The sequence below is a fragment of the Staurois parvus genome, unplaced genomic scaffold, assembly GCF_062004578.1.
Source record: "Staurois parvus isolate SC_StPar_1 unplaced genomic scaffold, SC_StPar_1.0 ptg000390l, whole genome shotgun sequence".
Classification (NCBI taxonomy): Eukaryota; Metazoa; Chordata; class Amphibia; order Anura; family Ranidae; genus Staurois; species Staurois parvus.
The window spans coordinates 12,416,206-12,439,568 of record NW_028318186.1 but is presented as its reverse complement, the minus strand read 5'-3'; the positions used below and the strand labels follow the sequence as shown (position 1 = coordinate 12,439,568).

General features: G+C 40.7%; 1 protein-coding gene and 1 pseudogene across 2 annotated transcripts in view; both read right to left on the bottom strand.

Annotated features, from left to right (window-relative positions):
- Positions 1 to 1,807: 1,807 nt before the first annotated feature.
- On the bottom strand, positions 1,808 to 8,429 carry LOC149455699 (fucolectin pseudogene; annotated as a pseudogene). Its single transcript, XR_016314035.1, has 3 exons — positions 8,366 to 8,429; positions 3,979 to 4,279; positions 1,808 to 2,088 (listed from the first exon to the last, which is right to left on the bottom strand). The product of XR_016314035.1 is annotated as a fucolectin pseudogene (transcript).
- A 10,316-nt stretch (positions 8,430 to 18,745) lies between these two features.
- Positions 18,746 to 23,363, bottom strand: part of LOC149455698 (NACHT, LRR and PYD domains-containing protein 3-like) — a 44,943-nt gene continuing 40,325 nt past the window's right edge. The window contains exons 10-11 of the mRNA XM_089686100.1: positions 21,244 to 21,408; positions 18,746 to 19,281 (exon numbers count right to left, since the gene is read on the bottom strand). Of these exons, the coding sequence (XP_089542226.1) occupies positions 19,194 to 19,281; positions 21,244 to 21,408 (253 nt within the window). The 3' untranslated portion in view covers positions 18,746 to 19,193. The remainder of the gene's footprint in view (positions 19,282 to 21,243; positions 21,409 to 23,363) is intronic.

Genomic DNA, 23,363 nt, shown 5'->3' with positions numbered 1-23,363 from the left:
AGTTTGGGTGCTGTTAACTGCTTCTATTACAAAGCCAAGTCCACAGTTTGCTATATGCAAGGACTTTTGCTTCAGCTCTACATTTAACTGTTTCTACAACAGGCCATGTCCACAGTTTGCTATATTCAAGGACTTCAGCTTCAGCTGTATAGAAAGGAGAATAATGTCCTCAACTTGTACATAGTTCTGTTTTTGATGTAGTCCACTCAATCCCCTCACCCCTATCCCAGTTACTCAAAAAAAAAACCCCCAAAAAAACCCAACACCAACAAAAAGAACACCCTTAGACTGGGTTTTGAGGAAAAGAGTGAATTGTGTGCCTGACTGCAGGGCAATCCACTGGGAAAGAACCTGGGCAAATTTCCACTCAAAAATTGCTGTTCATATAGTTGTGATGTTTATTTTGCTCTCTTTTATTGTTTTACCTAAATTATGCAATAATCTTAATCTTTACAACTCTGCCCTTTCCCACATACTGGGACTGACCTCTTGGCACAGAGTACCTAGCAACCTAGCCTGGAGTCATTGAGAGAGATGTGGAGGGGGCCCTGGGAGGAGTACAAGCATGGAATTGTGGAGAAGTGTGTTTCCTAAATCCAATAGCAACATATGGATCAGTCACTGGGACTGAGGTGACAGAACCGCGGAGTTGGTGGAGATTGGTACAAGCTCCGTAGTACCCGGTCAAAAATGCTGTACACCTGGGAAGAGGTGAACTCTAACAGAAGTTGTGTCTGTAGTGCATTAGTGTCAATAGAGTAGAAGTCTGGCCATGGATTACAAGGTGCTATTGTGCTTGTCCTGATTGCTTCTAAGACAGGAATGCCGCCATAATGCTGAATTCACTTGACCATGATCTCCACCTGAAGTGTAGGCATAAGTGAGCACCCCACCCAAGTACGCCTTCCCTAATGCGCGGGAGTGACATCATCGCATCTCGGCCAGTCAGATGGCCGGAGCTCACGAACCCAGAAGGAAGATCGGGTGAAAATGGAAGTCTTTGCAGCATTAAAATCAAAAAATGTAGCGCTACTCATAAAAATCAAAAAATTATTGTAAAATATATATAACAAATATAATACACCTCGTGAAATAAATATATATATAATAATAATCAAGTGGTCTTAGTGATCAGAAATATATATTAAACTAATATCATAAAAAATATAGTGTATAAATACTGTGTATTGACAATGCACCGCTGGACAGCTTCGTTTTAAGGGAAGTCCTTCATAATTTTTTTTATTTTTGTTTTTTTAACTGCGGTTTACTACCGCTTTAAATAATAGTTAGGAATACCAGGAGGAATAAAGGTCAATTTATTTCTTAACCCAGTGTGTATTATAATATTATCCTCTACCAAAATATTGTTAACTCTGTGAGGAATCCTTACTAATATACAAGTTAAATATGTTTTCACTTCTACCAGGAGCATGTTTAAGAACTTTATCCAGAATTTTCATCTCATACTTCCATAATTCCATTTTCTATCACTTTCTTCTATTTTTAAATTCATCTACCAGCTCTAAATACCTTATATTTCACAAAGTGTGCTATTATTATAAGAATATTTTTCTGATTCCCTCTCTTTGTTATCCTCACACTTGAGTTTTCCTAACAGAACACCACTATTTTAAATATTATTTATTCAGATTAGATCCATATATGTTTATGATGCATTGATACTCCATCATTTCATCCTTTTTAATACATCCCCTGCATTTAAAACCAATATACATACAGTAACATGCTTTCTCTGTATATTGGAAAGCAGTGAATTCAGATAACACATTTGACAATACACACATAATGCTGAACATTTTTTATTAAGTAATATTCGACTCTTCACTTTTTCTCTTCAGATTGTTGACCCACAAGGCAGTTAATTATAACTTTTATTATTGGCCTCATCTGTTGTTCTTTTTTAGTTGGGACTTTCAATGGCTGTCAGTAGTCCAGACTGCAACATCGCATAACTGAAGAAATTCTGCTTTTCCACGTAAAACTACAATGACATATCTGCCAACCATGCCATGACAGTAGAAGTGTTGTGTTCCTCCAGCTGGGATAGAGGTAACCAACCCACACCTGCAAAATGAAAATAATAACACCAATGAAAACAGTAAAACTAATATTAATATACATTATGCATTTATTTTAAAAACTAGAACGATATTAAAATTAAACAGAATACGATATCAAGCTAAATAAAAAAGAAAAACTTTAATTTTTTTTATTCAGTTTTGTAGCCTCCCTGACGGTATTCCCGAGTGTAGCTTGGGGTAAGGTTTCAGTACCAAAAGCGGTAACCCCGAGCTACACTCGGGCTTACCATGCGGCACTGCTCCGGCATCTGTTCTTTACGTACCTTTTCCTGCGCTCCCGCGATGTCCCTCCTGCAGTGTCCCCTGTAATGTACACCGGCGGATGCCGGCATCTGTCATCTGGGTTCCGTCCCCTGCGAGCGTCGGGACGTACGGGGGACGGAACGGCGGGAAATTTGAAAATGACAAAAAGTGACATTCACTAAATACACCAAAATCACATAGTAAAACATTACTGTATCAAACCATTTCACATACATTTTGTCCCTACTGCTTTGTCCTGGGCCCTGCCTGCATTTTTACTGTTCTTATTGCATCCCTTTAGGTCAAAATCGGTTTTAGACCGGCTAGAGAACAGCGATCGTAAATTAGAACCACTTGCAGAATTGAATGATGATTCATGGGGGAAATTCATCATCAGACACTGAAAACGATTTTGCGACTTTGCTCAGTGATGTGCGAACTTGGCGCTATATTTCAAATTTCAGTGTTTTTGGTTTGATTATATTATTGAATTAAATTTATTATTATATTATTATTTTTTATGATTATTTATTAAATTATAATTTATGATTTCGTGTTTCAAATTTTAACATACCCGGGATGTTTACTACACTCTTGTTCGGACAGATTTCAGTGAGTTATTCCTAAAAATTACAGGCCTACAATAAAAAAATACATATTTCCATGCAAAAAAGTGTACCGCTTTGAGCACAGAGGTATGGACATAATCAGACCGCTAGGGAGGTTAAAAGACCTTGCTGATCAACTTGTTGTTCTGTTACCTAGTTTGTGTTTTTGCGTATTAGTTAATAAATATAGTGAGAGTGTATACTTCCAACTGTAATTTTACATTGCAAAGAGTGGATTCTAAATTGTAGGTTTTTACATGTGTTTTAGTTATGATCATATAGCAGATGTGTCATGTGTGTACCTTGCCACTCATGGTTTCATCTTTGCAGATCGAGCACTGTACAGTAGAGGTTATGGCTATTTTTTAATGTGTTTCTTTCAAGCAACAAGGAGATTAAATTATAAACTACATTAATCGCTTCCCTGCCACCCTATAGCAGAAATACTGCTACAGGGCGGCAGGGGTGCGCAAAATCACGTATATATATTTGACTTTGTATTTCCGGATGCGCACGCCCTACCCGCGCCGCCGCTCGCAACCGCGGCTGTCAATCACCAGGTTGCAGCCAGTGATTAACGAGGATCTCCAATGGGGAAAGAGGGCTGCTTTGTTTACTAACATTCCTCCTCCCTGTCGGCTCAGGCACACTGCTCTGGATGGCTGTGCTGTCCAGAGCAGTGTGCTTACAGTGAAGCAGCAACACACCACCCCCCAGTAAAACACTCCCAGTGCACAGTTAACCCTTTGATCACCCCTCGTGTTAATCCCTTCCTGCCCAGTGCCATTAGTACAGTGTCAGAGCTTTGTTTTAGCACTGATCACTGTATTGGTGTCACCAGGGATGTCAGTGACACAAAGTCAGTTCCCCCCAGTGTCGGAATGCAACGTAATTACAACGTTATCACAGGAAAAAAAAAGTTCATAGCAGAAATGTAATAAACTGCTCTGGTCCATAAGGACATATGGGAGAGTGAGCTGAAGGGGTTAAAGGGGAAAAATATGTAAAAAAAATATCCTTACCTGGGATTATTGTTTCCATTGTCACTCAGAGAGCTTCCAATGAGGATTTCAGCACCGTTCAGTCTTTCGCTACAGCAGTCTCCTCTGTTAGTGATGGTGATGTAGACAATTTTGTACGGTTTCAGCAGGTCCACCCTCCACCAGGGAGACAATCCATTGTGTGTACATGAGCAGAAGCCGTGGTAAAAGTTGGGGTCCTTGTTCCCATCTATGGCATTTATTGCTGCTGAATAAAAGCCATATTGTGCACTGTTTATTATGGCATACTGAGCTGCTCGACCTTGAAGGGCAACATTCCGATCTGTTAGACAATGTAAGAGTAGAGTTCCATATTACTCAATGTACAAATAGTAAGAGAGAGGAGATGCATACGATACAGCGCAGGGGCACATGAGGGATTCTTAATAGCTTTAATCATGATAGAGATTTTGTTGTATTTTCTTTTAGTAGCAGTCGTTTACAACTATCATGGGGTCTCTTCACTTTACAATCTTGTCTGAGTAATTCCCCCTGCCTGTCGACTAGCACACGTTCTGTCTCCCCATATATATCTGTGCTGTCATTCATTGTCAGTGTGCTATAACTCTCAATGATTAGCTGATTTCATGCCTAGATATAGTCAGGTGGTGACCCATCCCAAATATGTGTGACCCTATTTGCATCCACACCCATAGTTTGCCAAACACTAATCTTGTTAATATGTGGCTGTTCAGAAGATTAGGGTCCTTTTTTGCAAAGGGGCCAGGGAAGAATCCAGCAAATCAATGATACTAGTGAATGCTACAAGACTAGTGTTTTTGTTTTAATTAAAGAGGCCTTTTATTAATAAGAGAGTCTGCGACCCCCGACAGGAGGAATCTACGCTTCATATATGGTGAAGTTGTGACCTTCTGATACTCTTTTGGTCCGCTGTACATAAACTTATTTGTCAAATTACTGCGTTATCCTTGAATTTCACTCCATTTCTATATCTATTGCATCACTCTACCCTCCCTCAAAGGGCATATTTCAAGTTCCTAGCCATGCACATGGTGAATGAGGCTAGAATGTGTATACCGTTCCACTGGCACTCACAGACTGTCCCAACGATTAGAGAGTGGTTTATGAGAATTAATAAAACTGAGGAAATGGAAGAGCTTATTTATGTTTCATGTGAAAATATACAGAAATTTCACACAGTTTGGTCTGACTGGATTCGCTTTAAGTTCACTGCGGATTATCTGAGAAGTGTTTGAATGATCTTACTGGATGACCTTCCTTTGGGCATTTAGAAATGCCCATCAGTTTTCCCCCCCAGACATTGTCAATGGGGGGCGGGCTTTGGAATTTTGGAATTTCTGAAGTGATAGGTCATGTGCTTGCAGGAGAGGAGGACCAATTGTTTCTTATTCTCTCATCTCTTGGGGTTTTTTTTTCTTCTCTCTTCCTTTTTTTCTCTTCTTTTTCTGTAGTCCCGTTATATTTGTAATTCTGGTGTACTACAGCTGAGGATGGAATTCTATTATTGATTGTTCTGTATACCAAGTAGGTTGATAGAACCAGGGGCGGACTGACAACTCATGGGGCCCCCGGGCAGTAGGGGATCATGGGGCCCATGTCTCCTTGCCCAAACTCAAAAAAGCCTATGAAAAAGGTACCAGGGGCATCTCATGGGGCCCCCCACTGACCCCGGGCCCTCGGGCAGTGCCCGAGTTTCCAAATGGTCAGTCCGCCCCTGGATAGAACTAATCTTCTGACAGAATATGGCTGGCATGCTCCTATTCCTCTGTAGCCACTTGATGTTGGATTGAGTTGTATCCTGTTGTAAACTGTCTGTATGTGACTGTTCTACACATTTTCTTTCTGTCTGATGTAATGTTCTCACTTAAAAATGATTCTGCAATGCTATTCTTGTTGATACCATCTGTCTTCAATAAAAGACTTTATGGAAAAAAAAAATGGAGTCTGCAACTCCATTTCCCTATACATGCATTACAAAAGGGGGGGTATCTTTAAAAAAATCTTGTACTCCTTGAATAGCTAAGTATGTCATGTGATTGAATTATTGACAATATTTAATTTTTCTGGGAAGGATAGAGAAATAGTTAAATAAAAGGATAGATAAAAGATAGAGATAGATTACATTCTAATTACAATCAGATTTATCTAAACACCTAATTTACTTTCTATCTATCATGTGTATCATTAATTGGTATCTAAAGATGTTTGAATAAATTATTAGATAGATAGATAGATAGATAGATAGATAGATAGATAGATAGATAGATAGACAGATTCGATCTGAGGTTGACCTATCTATCTGTCTTATTGCTGTATGTGTCTATACTGCTAATTTACTAAGCGCACATAGACTGTTAACTTTGCAAGAGCAGTTGTATTCTACAGGGGAATTATCTCCTGAGCTTAGTGAATGCTGATTTCCATCATCCAATAATGTGTAAACAAAAATGCTGTTTTTTTATTTTCCTTACACATGATTTGGTATTCTTTTCAATGTGATGCTTCACCACATTCACTAAGCTTAGGGAAAGTTCCCTTGCAGAGTACAACTTAACTTGCCAAGTGAACAGTGTAGTAAAAGTGATTCCAAAGACTGAAAGTTTTTTCACTTTCATCAATTTTATACATGAAGGTAAAAAACCTTCGGTATGCAGCTCCCCCCAGCCCCCCCTTATACATACCCGAGCCCCATCTCAATCCAGTGATGTGCACAAGTCCATAGGCTCTCTCCACTCTCTCACTCCTCATTGGCTGAGACACAGCTTCTCAAATCACAGCCAGCGAGGGGGAAGTTGGGGGCAGTACAGAGCCCTGCTCTGTGTGTCTTATGGGTCAGGAGCGAGCATGCATGAGTGCCCTCATAACAAGCGGCTTCATATGGGGGCATTTAGCAGGGGGGAAGAGCCAGGAGCACTGTCAGGGAACCAGAGAAGAGGAGGATCAGGGCTGCTCTGTGCAAAATCATTGCACAGAGCAGGTAAATGTAACATGTTTGTTAGTTTTTTTTTTCATTTTTAATTTTACCTTTAGTATCACTGAAATCAACCCCCTCCCACCCGCTTTATTGATTTACCCATATATCTCATCATTTATATTTGGTTTATACAGGATTAATACATTATTACAATATTAACCACTTGCCCTCCAGAGGATTTACCCCCCTCCCTGACCAGACCACTGGCAATTACGCAATCATACAATGCTGCACTCAAATTAAATTTTTCCCACAAATTGAGCTTTCTTTCGGTGGTATTTGATCGCCTGTGTGATTTTTTTATTTTTTGTGCTACAATTACATAGTTAGTCTGGCTGAAAAAAGACAAAAGTCCATCCAGTTCAACCATTAAAAAAAAATAAAGTTATAATCCTATACCCACAGTTGATCCAGAGGAAGGCAAAAAAAACCCCAGCAAAGCATGATCCAATTTGCTCCTGCAGGGAAAATAATTCCTTCCCGATCCCCCGAGAGGCAATCGGATAGTCCCTAGATCAACTTTACATATAAATGTTAGTATCCAGTTATATTCTGTGTATCTAAGAAAGAATCCAGGACTTTTTTAAAGCAATCCACTGAGCTGGCCAGAACCAACTCTTGCTATAAACAAAAAATGGCTGACAATTTTAAGAAAAAAACAACATTTTGGACTTTTTGCTATTAAACATGTCCAGTAAAAAAAATTTAATTTCGTCATAAATTTATGCCAAAATGTATTTTGTGTCATGTCTTTGCTAAAAAAAAAATCCCAACACGTTTCCGTGAAAGTTATAGTATTTACAAATGGCGGTATAGATACTAGTAATGGCAGCGATCAGTGACTTTTAGCAGGACAGCGAGACTGCAGCGGACAATCTGACACTGGGGGGAACTGACTTGGTGTCACTGACATCCCCAGTGACACGAATACAGTGATCAGTGCTAAAAAAAAGCACTGACACTGTACTAATAGAACTGGACAGGAAGGGGTTAATATGAGGGGTGATCAAAGGGTTAACTATGTGCTAGGAGTGTTTTACTAGAGGGCAGGGTGTGTGTGCTTCACTGCAAGCACACCGCTCTGGATGGCTGCACTGGGCACAGCCTTTCAAAGCAATGTGCCCAAGCTGACAGGGAGGAAGACTGTTTTCTCCCCATCAGAGTTGCTCGGTAATCACTGGGCACCGGCGGGTAGTTACCAGCCGGGACCAGTTGATTGACAACCGCGGCCGCAAATGGCTGCGCAGGTAGAGCTTGCGCCCCCTACCTGGAAATGCAAAATCACGTATATATACATGATTTTGCGCACCCCTGTTGCCCTGTAGCAGTATATCTGCTATAGGGCGGTGGGGAAGCGGTTAATATCAGCCAAATAGATGAAAGTTCTAAAGAGACAATACCAACAATTCTTACATGCAGCAGAAACCATACAGAGGATCCACAAGAAGGTGGCGGTGTTTAGAAATATCATTCTCATGATTCAGTTCTACAGAAATGTAGGGGAAATAGACAAACTTATATTGCCACAATAAAATGTAGGTATAGCATAAAACTACTTTTCACTGTATTTGCTGTTTGATTTTAGAATTCTCAGATTTGTGTAGACCTAACCATTAAAAATCAATCGATATAAAGCATAGGGATGATGGAGGTGAATTTGCTCTTTGATTTTAGAAATCTAGCTTTTAGGTGGTCAATAAAGTGTATGTAAGATCAAAAATGTTATCATACTGTATTACGTCAATGATGTCACCAGCATCCCTGCTCCTATGTTGCGTGAAGCTGTTCAGTAGAGAATTCCCCAGGCACAGCTGATTGGCCAGTGCCCTACAATCATTTGATAGCTTCCCAGTTAGGGCCAAAATGGGTTTGCCTGAACCTTAGCTCATCCGTAATTGTCACTTAGACCTATGCAGAGCTCTGAGCTCAGCTATGTTGAGCACCTTTGGGAGGAATTGGACACTGATGTGAGCTCGGTCTTCTCATCCATCATCACTACCTGACCTCAGAATTAGGTACAAATTCCCACAGGTACACCCCATAATCTAGTGTACAGTCTTCAAAAAAGGAAGAGGGGAGAGAGCAACTCAAAAATAATGGTCATGGCTTTGGAATGGGATATATCCAAACAAAATCATACTGGTGTGATGGTCACATACGTTTGGTAACACAATGTATCAAAAAAGGGAAGATTCCCTGCTGTGGTGACCAATTGGGGTTGAATCAAATTGGTTGTTAATTTTGCAAAGTAATCTTTTCTTAGCTAGTGAACGAGGTGGAACTTTCCTGACTTCCATCATCAACAGTAATCACGTTCAAGCAAAAATACAGTCTGTTTTCCCTTGCATGTACTTGGGTATTCTTCGCAATGTGAATTTTCACCGCATTATGAATAGCCTATGGGGTTGATTTACTGAAACAGGAGAGTGCAAATTCTGGTGCTGCTGTTCATAGTAGCCAATAAGCTTCTAACTTCACCTTGTTCAATTAAGATTTGGCAATAAAACCTGGAAGCTGATTGGTTTCTGTGAACAGCTGCACCAGATTTTGCACGCTCCAGTTTAAGTAAATCAACCCCTATGTGTCTTTAGTAAATCAACTTCGTTGAGTTCTGTAAACAGCTGATCTCTTTATCCTTCAAAATGAATAAAGATAAAATGCCAACAATGTCAATGGTTCAATTTGTTGGCTAGATAAAAGCATGGATAGAAGACTGCATTATTTTAAGGTGAAATACTTTATTATTACAGCTCCTTTTATAGCTCTGTCAATTTATACAGCTCTTTACATATATATTGTACATTCACATCAGTCCCTAACTCTCAAGGGGTGTATAATCTAAGGTCCCTAACTTACATTCATACATACATATACTAGGGACAATTTAGACAGGAGTCAATTAACTTACCAGCATGTCTTTGGAGTGTGGGAGGAAACCAGAGTATCCGGAGGAAACCCACGCAGGCACAGGGAGAACATGCAAACTCCAGGCAGGTGGTGCCATGGTTGGGATTTGAACCAACAACCCTAGTACTGCCAGGCGGAAGTGCTAACCATTTAGCCACTGTGCTGCCCTACTTTATATTTACTCATCTAAAAAAATCATTTTTAAAGTTTAAATGAAAATGAATAAATGAATAATAATGAATCCTAGGAGATTAAAATGGATATACAGTATAAACCAGTCTGTGAATAACATTTACACAGTAGTCTTTGTTTTTCCCCATGTAGATTTATTAACTGTTGATTGCAGCTCGGTCTACTGTTTGTATTGTGATCTCCTGTGTTCACTAAGAAGCAGGGCAGCCACTTGCCATGGAACCTGGTAGCCAGTGGCAGTCACTGTAGTAGCAGTGCCTACTACAGTGATTTCCAGGTGGATCCCACAGGTATGCCACATATATACTTACATTGGCCTAAGCTGGAGCAATGTAACTTTGTACAAAACATCAGCTTTAACAATGCTTCTGTCCAATGTTACTTTGCTCCTCTATATAGATCTACACTCACCGGCCACTTTATTAGGTACACCTGTTTAATTGCTTAGTAACATAAATTGCTAATCAGTCAATCACATAGCAGCAACTCAATGCATTTAGGCATCTAGATGTAGGAAAGACAACTTGCTGAAATTCAAACCGAACATCAGAATAGGGAAGAAAGGGGATTTAAGTGACAGCCAGACAGGCTGGTCTGAGTATTTCAAAAACTGCTGATCTACTGAGATTTTCACACACAACCATCTCTAGGGTTTACAGAGAATGGTCTGAAAATGAGAAAATATTCAGTGAATGGCAGCTGTGTGGACCAAAATCCCTTGTTGATGTCAGAGGAGAATGGGCATTTGATTTCAGCTGCGATGTTGGTTGTGATGGTAAGGTTACAATTGGGTGCAAACATGAAACCAAGGATCCATCCTGCTTTGTATCAACGGTTCAGGCTGGTGTTGGTGGTATAATGGTTTGGGGGATATTTTCCTGGCACTAGCAAGGTGTACCTAATAAAGTGGCTTGTGGGTGTATATGCTCCTCTGTCTAGATACGGTGTAGCTACCATCAGACAGGTAGTGTGTTACTGGCCAGATCATCTTAGCAATTCAAAGCAAAGAAATCACACATACAGCAAAATCGTAATCAATGTTTACTATCTGTATGGTATATACTGTATGTATGTATATAAATATATTGATTTTTTTCCTTTTTTCTGGGAAACCAATTAGCTGGGTGTGCTTTACCCAGAGAGACCCATCGTGGAAAGGTTAATATTAGTATGTACCTAGCCAAGGTTTATGTTCGGCGCACACACGAATGGTAAGGGTGTTCGGTGGGCTGTTTGCCTGCCACACCCCACAATGCACTGCGCTCTGACAGGGCATTGTGACTGACCAAAGCAATGCACCCGACCACAGCACACTATGATGTCACAAGAGAGCAGGGTCACCTGGTTGATGTCACCGGGTGGCCCCGTCCCTTAGATATTTAAGAACTGTCAGGCCGGCGCAGATGGCCGGGAGCTAGCGTCGAGAGCGGAACCCTTTTTTTTCTTTCTTCAGGTTGGCGGTAGCAGCAAGCATTGTGATTGATGTTACTTCGGGATGCGTTTTTAAACTTTTTGTTGTCAAAGACTGTCTACTGTAATTTTTTACACTACACTTATTTTGTGTGAATGAGTATCGGTACCATGTACTCCATACTCATTCACATGGGAGGGACTGGATCTGGGGGCCCCCTTATTAAAGGGGGCCTCCAGATTCTGATAAGTCCCCTGCCCGCAGACCCCCATAGCCACCAGCCACAGTTGTAGGGAAGAGGCCCTTGTCCTCATCAACATGGGGACAAAGTGCTTTGGGGGGGCCCCCTTTCCCAAAAGCACCCCCCTATGTTGAGGGCATGTGACTTGATATGGTTCAGGAGGGCGGGGCGCTCGCTTGCCCCCCTTTCCTGACCTGCCAGGCTGCATGCTCGGATAAAGGTCTGGTATGGATTTTGGCGGGGACCCCCCACACTGTTTTACAACAAATTTTGCCATGGGATTTCCCCTCAAAATTCATAGCAGACCTGAAGGGCTTGGTATGGTTGGAGGGGTACCCCACGGCATTTTTTTTGCAAAATTTTTAATTGCCGCCAATTACTTTTACATTCAGCTGTCAGCATGGAATCCCGCTAACAGCTGAAACATTAAAGCATGTTTTCACTACAAAAATATTGCATGACTTAATAAAACAACTCATGTGGTATTTTAGTAGGTTTTATTGGAAAAATGCTATGCGTAGGACAGTCCATTAACATATACAGACATTAACGAATACAGAAAAACACAGTGTCCTATGGGGAAGGAGGATTATCGCATAAAGATCGCGTTATGAGGAACCATAGAAAACATAAAGGGATACAATGGTACAAGGGAAGGTAGGACCTGAGTATGCAACTGAGATGGAGCACTGTTTCCAATGATCATATGGGGGTTCCATGTGAGGCAAGGAGAGGGAGGCAAAAGTTAGCAGGAAGAAAAAGTGGGGGAGAATTAGGAGAGACTGAAAGAGAGAATAGAGGAGAGAAAGAAAGGAAGTGTGACTTCCAGAAGAGAATAGACAATCTTGGGACCTGGTCAATGCATAGCATGGCTCGTAGGACCATCACAATGTAAGATTAGAGGACGTCAAGGAAGGAGTAATGAATCATCAAAGTTCGGTGGGAGGAAACGTTTCACCCATGGGGTCCAGATCGACAGAAACTTAGGGACAGAATCTAAAATGGTGGCTTCAACTTTGGCTGGAATCATAGCTTGTGTAACCTTGTTCCGAACTGCTAGCATACACAGAGATGGCGACTTCCATGATTTGGCCATAATCTGTTTAACTGCTGTGGTGACTTGCAGGAGAGGTTTAAATTGGGATTTGGAAATGGAGGGAGGGCGCAAATTTAAGAGAGTTAAAGGGACTTGTCAGCATAGCCTGAAGTAGAGATCGTGTTGCACTGTCATCATGGCAATACATCAGGCTGAGCAGAGTGTGCAGTGAACATTCTGTTATGTGAGGGTATTTAGCACTTTACTTCCCTGCATTGTTTGACTACTCTTGAAAAAGAGGGAGAAGGGAGTTGCTGTAGCTCCAAGTGTGCCCCTGCTGTTATGCAGAGACACTGCACCCCAGGCAGGTGCCCCTTCTGCCCACCCAAGGTCATATTTACCACGAGGCAAACAAGGCATTTGCCTTGGGTGGCATTTTTATGGGGAGCATGCACCACCCCGGAAGAAGGGACACATGTGGAAGGTGACAGAGGATGGGGACTAGGTGAGGCTTGCCTGAACTCTGCCATGGGATCCGAGTGAGGCTGTGGGCTTCTGGTTGGTGTAGGTAGAGGCCGACTCTTGTTCGCATACAAGAATGATACTGGGCTTTCCTGATCATGTCTCCCGGGATGACCAACTGCTTTTATTCCAGAGGTGAGTGCTGGAGGAATGTCTCTCTCTCTATCTCCCTTTTTAGATTGTGTGTGTTTGTGTGGGGGAGGGGTGCCTGATTTTAGTGTTGCATAGGGCAGCACAAAAATACACCACTGTGCCAACCCTCCTCTTGGCCTTAATAAGGACCTGTCACTGTTGCAATTTTAGGGTCTTGAAAAATACAAGAGTCACTGGAGGGTAAAAACTAAAATTAAAACCCTAAGCCAACAAGAATCTAGGTGGATATATGCATTTAAAACTATGACAAAGAGAGGGCTTAACATCGAATTTGGTGCAAAAAGTGACTTTTAAACAGTGGAAGGTGTAATTTTGTATTTTATCCACTACATGGTGATAGGGAGACAGAGTCCACCATTATTTACATATAAGTTCTATACAATATATACAATTTAATACATTTATCATTGCAGTTTTATAGGCATCAGGAGTATTTAGGTATATACAGTGGGGAAAATAATTATTTGATCCCTTGCAGATTTTGTAAGTTTGCCCACTTACAAAGAAATGAAGGGTCTATAATTTTTATCATAGTTATATTTTAGATAATAGAGACAGAATTTCAACCAAAAATCCAGAAATAACACATGATTCAAATGTTATAAATTGAGATGCAGTTCAGCGAGTAAAATAAGTACCTGATCCTCACGCAAAACATGACTTAGTACTTGATACAGAAACGCTTGTTGACAAGCACAGACGTAAGACGTTTCTTATAGTTGGCTACCAGGTTTGCACACATCTCAGGAGATGATTTTGGTCCACTCTTCTTTAATGTGCTTCTTCTTGAACCACTCCTTTGTTGCTTGGGCGGTATGTTTTGGGTCATTTTCAGGCTGAAAGACCCATCCACGACCCATCTTCAGTGTTCTGGCTGAGGGAAGAAGATTCTCATCCAAGAATTTATAATACATGACCCCGTCCATTGGCCCCTCAATGCGGCAAATTCGGCCTGTACCTTTAGCTGAGATACAGCCCCAAAGCATAATGTTTCCACCTCCATGCTTGACTGTAGGGATGGTGTTCTTAGGGTCATAGTCAGCATTTTTCTTCCTCCAAACAGATCGAGTTGAGTTAATGCCAAAGAGCTCAATTTTGGTCTCATCTGACCACAGCACTTTCTCCCAATCCTTCTCTGAATCATTTAGATGTTCATTGGCAAACTTTAGATGGGTCTGTATATGTGCCTTCTTGAGGAGGAGGACCTTGCGATTGCTGCAGGATGTCACTCCACGGCAGTGTATTGTGTTACTAATGGTTTGCTTGGTGACTGTGGTCCCAACTGCCTTGAGATCATTCACAAGCTCCTCCTGTGTAGTTCTGAGCTGATCCCTCATTTTTCTCATGATCATCCTTACTTCATGAGGCAAAATCTTGCATGGAGCTCCAGACCGGGGGTGACTGATGGTTATTTTGTATTTCTTAAATTTGCAAATAATCGCTCCAACAGATCCAAGTAGTATAAAATGGGTCAAAAGGAATTCAGGGAGAGGAAGGGAGGTTTCCTGTTCAAAAGTCCGTTTTCCATATTATCTTTTGGCTCAGACAAAATACAAGGCATTGGTTTCTCATCAAGCTTCTTGCTGATGGTCTTGTAGCCCATTCCAACCTTGTGCAGGTCTACAATCTTGTCCCTGACATTCTTTGACAGCTCTTTGGTCTTGTCCATGATGGTAATGTGGAAGAAAGGGATTCTGTGGACAGGTGTCTTTTATACATATAACGTGTTGTCGTTAGGAGCACCTTTTTAAATCAACAGGACTAATCTGTGTACCAAATGAGCACATAGCCAGTCTTTGGGAGCCAGAATTATTGTTGGTTGGTAGGGGATCAAATACTTATTTTACTCGCTGAACTGCAACTCAATTTATAACATTTGTATCATGTAGTTTTTTCTAGATTTCTGGCTGATATTCTGTCTCTATCATTTAAAATACACATGATAAAAACTATATACCTTTCATTTCTTTGTAAGCGGGCAAAATTACAAAATCTGCAGAGGATCAAAAAATATTATTTTTCCAGCTGTATATTTACACATGGGATGGTTAGTAGTAGTATTTGAATATGCATTAGTGATTTGCAGTTTGCCGTGGAAATTAACACATCGGATTTTTATTTCATTTTATTATATTTATTTGTGTTGGTTTTTTAGTAATTTATGAACCTTTTATGTAGTATATTAAATGTGAGGCAATTATGTGTAAGAATTGATATGCAGGTGTGCTCAAAGTTTACATACCCTGGCGGAAATTGTGAAATTTTGGCATTGATATTGAAAATATGACTGATCATGCCAAAAATGCTCTTTTATTGAAGGTTGATGATCATATGAAGCCATTTATTATCAAATACTGTAGTTGTTTGGCTCCTTTTTAAATTATGATAACCAAAATCTGCAATATCATTGGAGGTTGGATTGATCCCTTGGTGGGGAAGGTGCATACTGACCTGATTATTTGCAGGTCCACAACTGGAGGTGAGTGCATAGATACAACAGTGGTAGGAGTCACTGAGCAGGGTTTGTTGATTTGAACACATCACACCCTAGTATATGTGGTGGAAAGTGGAGGATTTAAAAGATAAGTAGAAACAGAGACTATTTATTGTATTTGTTTTGTTTATTCACATTATTGTAAAAGTCACATTGAATAATAAATAATATTTTTATGTGAGACTCACAATGCCTCTTAATAAATACCTTGGAAAGTCTGCTTTCCAAAAAAGGAGTCATTTGAAGATAGTTGTACTGTCCTAGCATTTTAGGGTCTCATGAAATGAGGCAGTCAGAACATCAGGGTTGATCAATTTTCAAATATATAGACCATGATATACTGTATATATCATGGTTTGTAGACACTATAACTTTCACACAGAATAAATAATATACCCCTATTTTTTTCCTAAAGAAATTCAGCTGAATACATTTGGCCTAAATTTTTGAAGAAAGATTATTTATTTTCAAAGTTTTAAATGGAAACTAAGAAAAATCGTTGTTTGGTCTTTTTCCTTTAAAAGGTAAAAAAATGGGGTTATTCAATACCAGTAAAATAAATCTCTATATTTAAAAAAAAATTTAATTAAATTTATATGCATGACTGAGTAATCGTCACTCAAAGTGTGACCGCACAGAAAGTTTAAAAATTACCTGGAAAGTTAAGGAGTTCAACATGCTAGTCTTCAAGTGGTTAAATAATAATAAAAAATAGAAAAAATCAATTAGGGATGATTTAGCAGTAATATGGGGCTAAAAAAACATAAAAAAATTATATATATATATATACACACATACACAGTGCATCCAGAAAAGTATTCACAGCGCTTAACTTTTGAAACATTTTGTTACAGCCTTATTCCAAAATGGATTAACTTCATTTTTTTCCTCAATATTCTACAAACAATACCCCATGATGATAACGTGAAAGAAGTTTGTTTTGAAATCTCTGCAATTTATTAAAAATAAAAAACGAAAAAAAAACACATGTGCATAAGTATTTACAGCCTTTGCCATGACAAATTGAGCTCTGGTGCATCCTGTTCCCACTGATCATCCTTGACCCTCGGTTCACACCTATGCGGCCGTGTGGGCCGCGTTTTGCACGGGCACGAGAGCCCATTCATTTAAATGGACTCCCGTGCCCGTGACACGCAGGGAAGAAGTGCCTGCACTTCTTTGGAAAACGCAGCCCACACAGGAACCTCGGTTCCTAGTATGGTTGCATTTTCCAGTGTGGGCGGCGTGCCATTATAACTAATGGCACCCACCTGCAGGTCCGCAATTCTCTGTGCGGGTGGTGCGGCTGCATGGATTTTCTTGCGGATCCGCAGCGGCACCACCCGCAGAGATGTGAACCTAGGGTCAGATGTTTCCAAAACTTGATTGGAGTCCACCTGTGGAAAATTCAGTTGATTGGACAGGATTAGGAAAGGCATAAACCTGTCTATATAAGGTCCTACAGTTAACAGTGCATGTCAGAGCACAAACCAAGCCATGAAATCCAAGGAATTGTCCGTAGACCTCTGAGACAGGCACAGATCTGGGGAAGGGTAAATTTTCTGCAGCATTGAAGGTCCCAATGAGCACAATGGCCTACATCATCCATAAATGGAAGAAGTTTGGAACCACCAGAAATCTTCCTAGAGTGATCGAAGGAGAAGGGCCTTAGCCAGGGAGGTAACCAAGCACCTGATGCTCACTTTGAAAGAACTCCAGCGTTTCTCTCTGGAGAGAGGAGAACCTTCCAGAAGAACAACCATCTCTGCAGCACTCCACCAATCAGGCCTGTATGGTAGAGTGGCCAGACGGAAGCCACTCCTCAGTAAAAGGCAAATGGCAGCCTGCCAAGCATCATGTCTAGAGGAAACCAGGCACCGCTCACCACCTGGCCAATACCATCCCTACAGTGATGCATGGTGGTGGCAGCATCATGCTGTGGGGATGTTTTTCAGTGGCAGGAACTGGGAGACGAGTCAGGATCGAAGGAAAGATAAATGCAGGAATGTATAGAGACATCCGTGATGAAAACCTGTTCTAGAGCGCTTGGGACCTTAGACTGGGGAGACGGTTCATCTTTCAACAGGACAACGACCCTAAGCACACAGCCCACATAACAAATAAGTGGCTACAGGCAAACTCTGTGAATGTCCTGGAGTGGCCCAGCCATCAGCCCAGACTTGAACCCGACTGAACATCTCTGGAGAGATCTGAAAATGGCTGTGCAACAACGCTCCCCACCCAACCTGATGGAGCTTGAGAGGTACTGCAAAGAAGAATGGGAGAAATTGCCCAAAAATAGGTGTGCCAAGCTTGTAGCATCACACTCAAAATAAATTGACGCTGTAATTGGTGCTAAAGGTGCTTCAACAAAGTATTGAGCAAAGCCTGTGAATACTTATGTATATGTGGTTTTTTTTGTTTTTTATTTTCAATAAATTGCAAAGATTTCAAAAAAATTTCTTTCACGTTGTCATTATAGGGTATTGTTTGTAGAATGTTGAGGAAAGAAATTAAGTTAATCCATTTTGGAATAAGGCAGTAACATAACAAAATGTGTTAAAAGTTAATCGCTGTGATTACTCTCTGCATGCAGTGTGTGTGCGTATATATATATATATATATATATATATATATATATATATATACACAAATTACACATACACACCTGCTCCCCATTCACATGAGACCTTGCATTACTGACACCGGGGAAATTGGGCCCAATTTGGACATTTTCACTTAGGGGTGTACTCACTTTTGTTGACAGCGGTTTAGACATTAATGGCTGTGTGTTAAGTTATTTTGAGGGGACAACAAATTTACACTGTTATACAAGCTGTACACTCACTACTTTACATTGTAGCAAAGTGTCATTTATTCAGTGTTGTCACATGAAAAGATATAATATATTTACAAAAATGTAAGGGGTGACCTCACTTCTGTGAGATACTGTATATATACAGTGCCTTGAAAAAGTATTCATACCTAAATCTAATTGAGAATCTGTGGCAAGACCTGAAAATTGCTATTCACAGATGCTCTCCATCCAATCTGACAGAGCTTGAGCTTTTTTGCAAAGAAGAATGGGTGAAAATTTCACTCTCTAGATGTGTAAAGCTGGAAGAGACATTCCCAAAAAGACTTGCAGTTGTAATTTCAGTGAAAGGTGGTTCTACAAAGTATTCATCAGCCTCTTGGATCACTTTTATTCATTTCTAAATCCCATTCTCATCATCCAGAACATTGGCTCTATTCACAGCTACAGCAGAACATCCTCTTGATAAATTATATGTCAATCTTCAGTCCTGGGCGAAGTTCTTCCAGTTTTTTTAGATCTCTTACTACTTCATTTGACATCAAATTGTCACCGATCCTAAAAGAGAGTTTACAAATGGTCATCAGATCTCAGTAGAAGGCTCGTACTATGTTTAGATTATATCAGACTATAAAACAGGATCTATGTGTCCTGTGTGACTGGTCATTAGTTCTATAAGAATGGTTCTGTGTTTCCCAACAGCTGCCAATAGCATTAAACTTTACTTTTACCATCATTCATTGACTCCATAGTTTTATATACATATTAGGTATATTGCCAAATGCAGAGGCACCTTGAAATGAATGAGAACAAAAATAGGACCTGCTTTCTCCAGTGTCTATACCCCCGTACCTGCTGTATAGCTGAGTTTTGCTTTTTGTCTAAGAAAGTTGAAGACTTTCCCTAGCTCTGCTGGATTGATATCTTGGGTGGATTCTTCAGTACAGCAGCTGTTTGTAGTTTCAATCAGGATCTCAATATTAATGATTGTCTTTCCAGTAAGCCAACAAGGTCAGTGTCTTTTGATTTACCTGAAAACTGGGTATTTCAATTTGCTCTGCAGAGGTCTATGTCAGAAACATCGAAGATCCCCCCTGAATGTCCGACACCCTTCGATGGACTGACCCGGCTGCACAGTCCGCAGCGTTCTTCACTGCAGGTTCCACTTCCATCACCTGTGAGATCCCGATCAGAAGGAAGCCTCCCACCGATTAGTTTATTTCTGAGGCTGGGGGGGGGGGCGTCCGAAGGCCAGCACTGGAGGCTGCCGGAACACTTCCTTCAGAGTTCCATCCTCTGCCATGACGGGCTGTAAATCTTTTACTATCTCTCCCATTCCCTCTAGCTCTGGGCTGCACTTGGCCACTAGAGGTACACGGCCGTCTGTTTCTCTCTCTCTGCACTGAAGTAGACTCTCTCCTCAGGTTCCCAAGGCCGTGCCCATGCTGGTGTCGATAGTCCCGTCCCTGCAACCTTTCCCATGGAAGGCGTCTGCCAGCATCCCGAAACGTTCACCTCCGTCCCTTGGGTAAGTCCATCGAAGGGTGTTGGACACTCAGGGGGGATCTTCGATGTTTCTGGATCGTGCAGCTGCACCTCTGGTGGTGTTGTGTGCCTTGTCCATAAAATGTAACAGGGGATCTTGTGTTGGCGAGGCAGGACAGGGGTTGCAGGCAGGGATGAGCTTGCATGGGCATACCATCAAGGAACATAAAGAAGATGACTTCTGCACACCTGTAGGACACCATTTCGCACAACCAGACCACACAATGGGAGACCTCAATATTTTAGTTCTTAAAGGAAATTTCAAATCCATTCAGGAAAGAAAAACCTTTGAACTAAGAATGATAATTCTATTTGACACAAGAGATAACGGCCTGAATTTGGACATGGGATTCCTCAATCATTATCCAACAGTTTTATGACCATCAGCTCAAGCTTGACTCCCTCTGTGTGAGTGTTGTATTCCCCCCCCCCCCTTTGCTTTTGTTGTGTCTTATCTCTAGCCTCTTTTTTTTCATCTTTTCTAACATTCTGCTAAAGCTTTGTAATGTGTATAGTACTGCTTGGACCTTGAAGAAGGGGACACTCCCTGAAAGCTTGTCCTCAAAATTGTATGTTAGTGCAAATAGAAAAAGTATCATGGACAATACTCAATTGTTTCTGTCGCAAATGCTACAATCACCTCAAGCAAGATAGAGATCTGTAAAATCTTTCAGTAAACTGCTGATAATGGGGTGGATTTACCAAAGGCAGACAAGTGCAGTTGCACTCCTTTTACCCATTAAATGTAAATATAATGAAGCTTCACTTTATAAAGAATACCAAATTGGGTGCAAGGAAAATTAAAAAATCTGTATCTTTGTTTGCACATGATTGGATGATGGAAATCAGCAGAGCTTTACAACATTTACTCTGGGGAAAATGAGTGCAAATTCACTTGCAAAATGCACAGTCTATTTGCCTTTAGTAAATCCACTCCATTACTGTCCTGTAGTGAGCAGTCTGTAGCATACATACCGGATTCCTTGCAGGCCCGGTGATTTCATTATAAGATCCCGTATATGGTTGGATGAGGCATTTGAAAGTCTGTTATCATTAAGATATAGGCGTGAAAGGCTTTTCATGTCACTCAGTGACACCAATAATGGTGCATGTTCATCCGTCAACCCAGTTCCCCACAGTCTGTTAAAATAAATTAGAGTTTTTCCTGATTAAGCATTTGTATCCTTGATAGCAGTTTTCAGTGATCATTTATTAACAACTTGTTATACATTTCTGAATAAACATTAAACATAAATTTCAAATAGCATTCACAAACTGTTGTGTTCTATTATCTAAGGCTGTTAGTGGTGTACCCCAAGGTTCAGTGTTGGGACCCTTACTTTTTAATCTTAATAATAAATATAGAGTGACACCTGTACCTGGTAATTGAATGCCTTGTTTATGTGGCTTCAACCGCTAGATGTTGAATGCAGGCAGTCCATTCATGTCTATTGAGAGGCAGCAACTGCATGGGCACAACCACTGATCCCAATTTGACAGCTGTGTGGGTGAACAGCCCTGAACACAGACTTTATGCATTTAGGGTCGCTCACCTACATCCACATGACTGTCAAATTGGGATGAGTGGCTGTGCCTTTGCAGCCACTACCTATGGATGAATGGGTGCTGGTACGCAGCACCTGGTTGCTCAAGCTGCATAACAAGATGCTCATTCACAAGTTACAGGTGTCAGTACCCAACTGAATGAGGTTTTAAAGTGTTGATAAAGTGTAAATTTATGCTAAAAACATGCATGCATTATACTGAACATTCTAGGAGTACAACTAAGGAGTCAATGGTGGAGAAGCATACGATTGTTCTGGAAGACCACAGACATAAAGAAGACTTCCAGGTATGGGTGTTTTGTACATAGTTACATTAGTCCACCTTGGACCAATGTGACTATTGTAACTGTGCTAGGTCTTGTCTATGTGTGAATATAGGGAAAGGTGACACAGTGTTTGCACTAATACAGAGAGCAAGGCTCTGGAGTGTTGTGCCTGATCTCAGAAAACTAGGGTTTCAGTTTTCTCCAGGTTTTGTAATCCCAGATTGGGGTATGGAGCTTGGGGACTTCAAAGAGATTTGGGTGGGAAGAAGTCATCAATCCTGTGTCCAGGTCTTACGGAGACCTGCAGAATGCACACTTGTTTTAAGTGAGGCCTGGCCATAGCTCTCCATTCAGGAGAAAGGCATACTCCCATTAGGAGAGGAACTCTACTCAGGAAACAGAGTCCCATGTTGGAGGAGAGATTCCTTACCCCCTGGTTTAGGAAAGTTGGGACAGCTAAGCTGGTCTGGAGGACTGGGATAGCTGAGGCAAACAGGCAAGTCCAAGAGACAGAGGGAGTCTGTAAGTATCAGGTCAATTGTGCATTTAGGCTTCTGAGGATGTAGAATGTATTTTTATATGTACTTCTTTATTTATATTTTCTATGAACATGTGCCTTTTTTCAACCTTACTAACCTCTCCAATCTTGAAGACATAGCTACTAATACAGGTAACATTGTACACAGTGGACCGTATTTACTGAAGATAGACATGTATGGGGGCACATCAATCAAACTTAAACAATGCAACTCATATAATTGTATGCTCATGAATTTACACAGGTTACAGACAACATACACATATAATTTATTAACAAGTATGGTTTGCTACGCAATGTACTTTCTAACATCTGAATGTATGGTGTCTAAGCTATGGCATGCTTAAAATGAAAATTGGATTTTTCCAATCTTTTTTTTTTATTTGGACCTAACATTTTTTTTATTGTGCATACCGTGTAGGAATGAAACCACTTAAAAGTGTGCATGGCTGCCCTTAAAGGAAACTGCAGGAACATACCAAACAGAGGGGTGCTGTACAGTGCGTGTATCATTGTGTCCATGCCTTCACATTCAAGCACTAGTCATGGTATGAAAAATAGAGATTCAAATAAAATATTTGCATGTGCTGCCTCCTTTCCTTAAAACAGTATAATGTATGAGTAACACTTAATATATGAACATTTTATTGGTTAGAAAGCAATCCTATTTTTTTTATGTACATTATTTTTTATGCGCACATTCCTAAGTGTATTTTGTCTAAGGCA